Here is a 3,730-nt window from a genome sequence, read left to right on the forward strand (position 1 = left end):
CTGCACGCAGACATTGCTGCTGCAACTCCACAGAAGGGAAGAAAAGGCGCATCTCTGGAGAAAACTTCGCTGGGAGAGAGATTCTTTAGTTCATTCAAAGCTGCCAAGAGACCAACTCTCCTTGACATCATCTGTGGGTCACAGTGAATGTGAAGGGAATCAAAATGAGAAATGGCACAAACAATGGCTTTTCTTTGTGGTCAATATTTTGGATGTAAACTAAGACAACCTCCAATATGAGTCCAACAAAAAGTATCAAATATGCTTTTTTTTCAAGTGGTTTGCAGAAATTGTCAAGCAATTTATAGTTTCTTAATCCATCCAGTCGTCAGTCTGCACATTGCAGCCTTGAGCTCCTGGTTCCTCAGGCTGTAGATGAGGGGGTTCAGGGCTGGAGGCACCACTGAGTACAGAATTGACAGGGACAGATCCATGGATGGGGAGGAGATGGAGGGTGGTTTCAGGTATGTAAATACAGCCGTGCTGGTAAAAAGGGAGACCACAGCCAGGTGAGGGAGGCAGGTGGAAAAGGCTTTGTGCCGTCCCTGCTCAGACGGGATTTTCAGCACAGCCCTGAAGATCTGTACATAGGAGAAAACAATGAACATAAAACAACCAAACACCAAACAGACAGTAACACCAAGGAGCCAAAGTTCCCTGAGATAGGATTTGGAGCAGGAGAGCTTGAGGATTTGGGGCACCTCACAAAAGAACTGGCCCAGGTCATTGCCATGGCACAGGGGCAGGGAAAATGTATTGGCTGTGTGCAGCAGAGCATTGAGAAAGGCACTGGCCCAGGCAGCTGCTGCCATGTGGGCACAAGCTCTGCTGCCCAGGAGGGTCCCATAGTGCAGGGGTTTGCAGATGGACACGTAGCGGTCGTAGCACATGACGGTGAGGAAGGCAAATTCTGCTGCAATGAAAAAGGCAAAGAAAAACAGCTGTGCAGCACATCCTGAGTAGGAGATGTTCTTGGTGTCCCAGAGGGAATTGTGCATGGCTTTGGGGACAGTGGTGCAGATGCAGCCCAGGTCAGTGAGGGCCAGGTTGAGCAGGAAGAAGAACATGGGGGTGTGCAGGTGGTGGCCGCAGGCTACGGTGCTGATGATGAGGCCGTTGGCCAGGAGGGCAGCCAGGGAGATGCCCAGGAAGAGGCAGAAGTGCAGGAGCTGCAGCTGCCGCGTGTGTGCCAATGGCAGCAGGAGGAAGTGGCTGATGGAGCTGCTGTTGGACATTTGGTGTCTCTGGACATGGGGACCTGTTCATGGAGATAGAGACAGTGAAGAGATAGAGGAGATACCTTTATGTGAAGTCAAAGCCATTTCCCATACATCCTCCCCTCTAATACACGCAGACATCCTTTAGGGTTTAAGAATTCTAGAACAGTTTTTTAAGCTTCCTCCGTATCTCTCCTGGTATCCCTGGATATATCTCAATATTTCTGCTGCCATCAGGGAGACCAGAGAATGTTCTGTGAGGTAAAGTGATGAGTGGAGATAGTGGGAAGATGATCTGTCTTTCTGGCCTGTTCATGCTTTAATTCTGTTCAGGTGGAAGGTGATTATCCCCCCATGTTTCCCTTGAAAACCACCAGGTGCTGCTGAGAACCAATGGATTCCCCACACTCTAGCACCATATTTGTAGCCAAGGACTCATGTTGCTCATTTTTTTACTCCATCAGAATTTTCACTGTCATAACACCTCTGCCATTCCCTGTGAGTCTTTCAGATAACACAAAGATCATCTAGGACAGATTTGCATCTGGATTGAAGCTCCCAGCTTGGGAGGATATCTCAGAGACACTTCCATGTGTCACAATTATGGCATTGGATTCCGGGACATCCCACTCCTTCCCTGGCTGTGCTGACAGCATTGCCCACAGCTGGGCACTGGGGACAGCGTCACCCTGAGCCAGCTGTGCCCCTTCCCAGAGCCCCCAGTGCTGGGCAGCTGCTCCCAGCCCTGTGCTCTGCAGAGGGAACTGGGCCCAGGGCTTCAGAGCTGCCCCACAGCTCTGCAGCAGGTCTACCTGCACAGGAGGGGCTTCACACCTTGGACCCCCAGCCCTAAGGGCAGAGGCTTGGCTGGGGGACAGGAGGGAGGAGGCTTGTTCAGAGGGAGGGGCTGCACTGCAGGGAATCCTACAGGGATCTCTAAACTCTCCCCGACACAACATTTCTGTGTTTTTCTCATTCCCTGATTATCTCTCTGCATCCTGGAGGTTTTTCTCTTGGAGGTGTTTCCCTGTGCCTGATCTCTCCCTGCCAGTGCTCACAGCCCCCAAATCTCTGTGCACTTTCCCTGCCTCTACAGAACCTGCCTCTTCTCAGGGCAGTGGCTGGTGAGGTTCTGTTTGCAGGTGGGGGAAAGGACAGGTCAGACTGAGCTGGGTCCAGCAAAGGAAATGCTGGTTCTGTCCATGGGCAGAGTGGATGAAAGCACATCAGGAATCTCCTGTGAAGCAATTGATCACTAAAAATAACAGATTGGATGTCTCAAGCACTTAGGAAAATTCATAATCCCATTAATATTTATCCCTACCTCCCTGTCATTTTCCAGTAGTAGGAAACTGAATACAAAGTCTTAGGAAATTTCCTCATTTTTTATCAAAATCCTTGTCTTGGAAATATTCTATGACTGATCAAAAATCCTCAGCATGTCAGAGCTTCATGAGCATTTCACCTCCCTGACATCAAAAATAATCACAGAATGTACTCATGGCATCTGTAGGCATTGGGATGTTCCATCTTTAGGAGATCACCGCAGGAGCTGCAGCTGCCTTGTCCTGCAGCCAGAGGCTTCCTGTGTCAGATGCTGGGAGTGATTCTGCCCCAGTCACTTCTGAGCATCTTCCCCTCTGTGGCTGATTGAAGCTCTCTGTGCCTCTGTGCTGTGCCTAGGGTGGCTGCAGGCAGAGCCTCAGACCTTCTGGGCTGTGCACAGGAGCTGCTGCTGGGCAGAGTTGTCTCTCTGCTGCCCTTGCCAGGAGCTGCCTCTGTGCCAGGAGCCCAGCCCAGCTGAGCAGCACAGACACACCACAAGGACTTTAATGACCCTCATGGGGTTTGTGCTGAGGCCCTGAACATCAGTCCCTGAGAGGGAGATGAAGAAACCTCTACAGAACTCCAAGTCAGAATTAAACTTGAAAGTTTCTTAAAGTTTTAATGGGTCCCTCTGAGGGACACAACTGAGAAAGTGTCCTCAGCCACAATAAGAGCCAAGAACTGGAGGCAGAGATGACAGGTGGGGACAATGACAAGCCAAGCCTTGGTGCCCTGGAGCACAGCAGGGTCTGTGCCACCAAGGGCTCTGAGGAGACGCCTTGTCCTGAGGCACTGGGGCCTCCTGGCACAGCCACAGCAAGGCTGGGCACTGTCACCCCTTGTCCTGCCCTCAGCATCCCCCCACATCCCAGTGGTGTCAGGGATCTGCTGGGATCAGTCCCTGGGGAGCCTTGGTCAGGGATGGTCCTGCGGGGTTCCTTATGCTCCCAGGGAGTACAGTTTTTTCAAAGGACTTTGAATTTTGCTTTTGCCTTGGAGTCTCTGAGAGCTTTGTGAAATCATGGCCTCCTGTTATCTGCTCTAATTAGTCACTTGAGAGCTTTTGTCAGTAACAACACTCAGTGATTGTCACTAATGCTTCAAGGTGTTTCAGTTTTTTAAGGTACTTTCCTTTTTCCTTTCCTCTGTGACTCTCTGAGAGGTTTTTGGGCAATCATGGGCTCCAC

The 3,730-nt window shown here is 50.7% G+C and overlaps 1 protein-coding gene across 1 annotated transcript; it reads right to left on the reverse strand.

Annotated features, from left to right (window-relative positions):
* Window positions 1-302: 302 nt before the first annotated feature.
* On the reverse strand, window positions 303-1,235 carry LOC306816156 (olfactory receptor 14J1-like; the record flags this gene model as incomplete). Its single annotated transcript, XM_079332635.1, has 1 exon — window positions 303-1,235. One exon carries the CDS (start codon window positions 1,233-1,235, stop codon window positions 303-305), a length of 933 nt encoding a protein of 310 aa, XP_079188761.1.
* Between the last annotated feature and the right edge of the window lie 2,495 nt (window positions 1,236-3,730).

This window comes from Erithacus rubecula, assembly GCF_903797595.1.
Source record: "Erithacus rubecula genome assembly, contig: scaffold_391_arrow_ctg1, whole genome shotgun sequence".
In the NCBI taxonomy this organism is placed as follows: Eukaryota; Metazoa; Chordata; class Aves; order Passeriformes; family Muscicapidae; genus Erithacus; species Erithacus rubecula.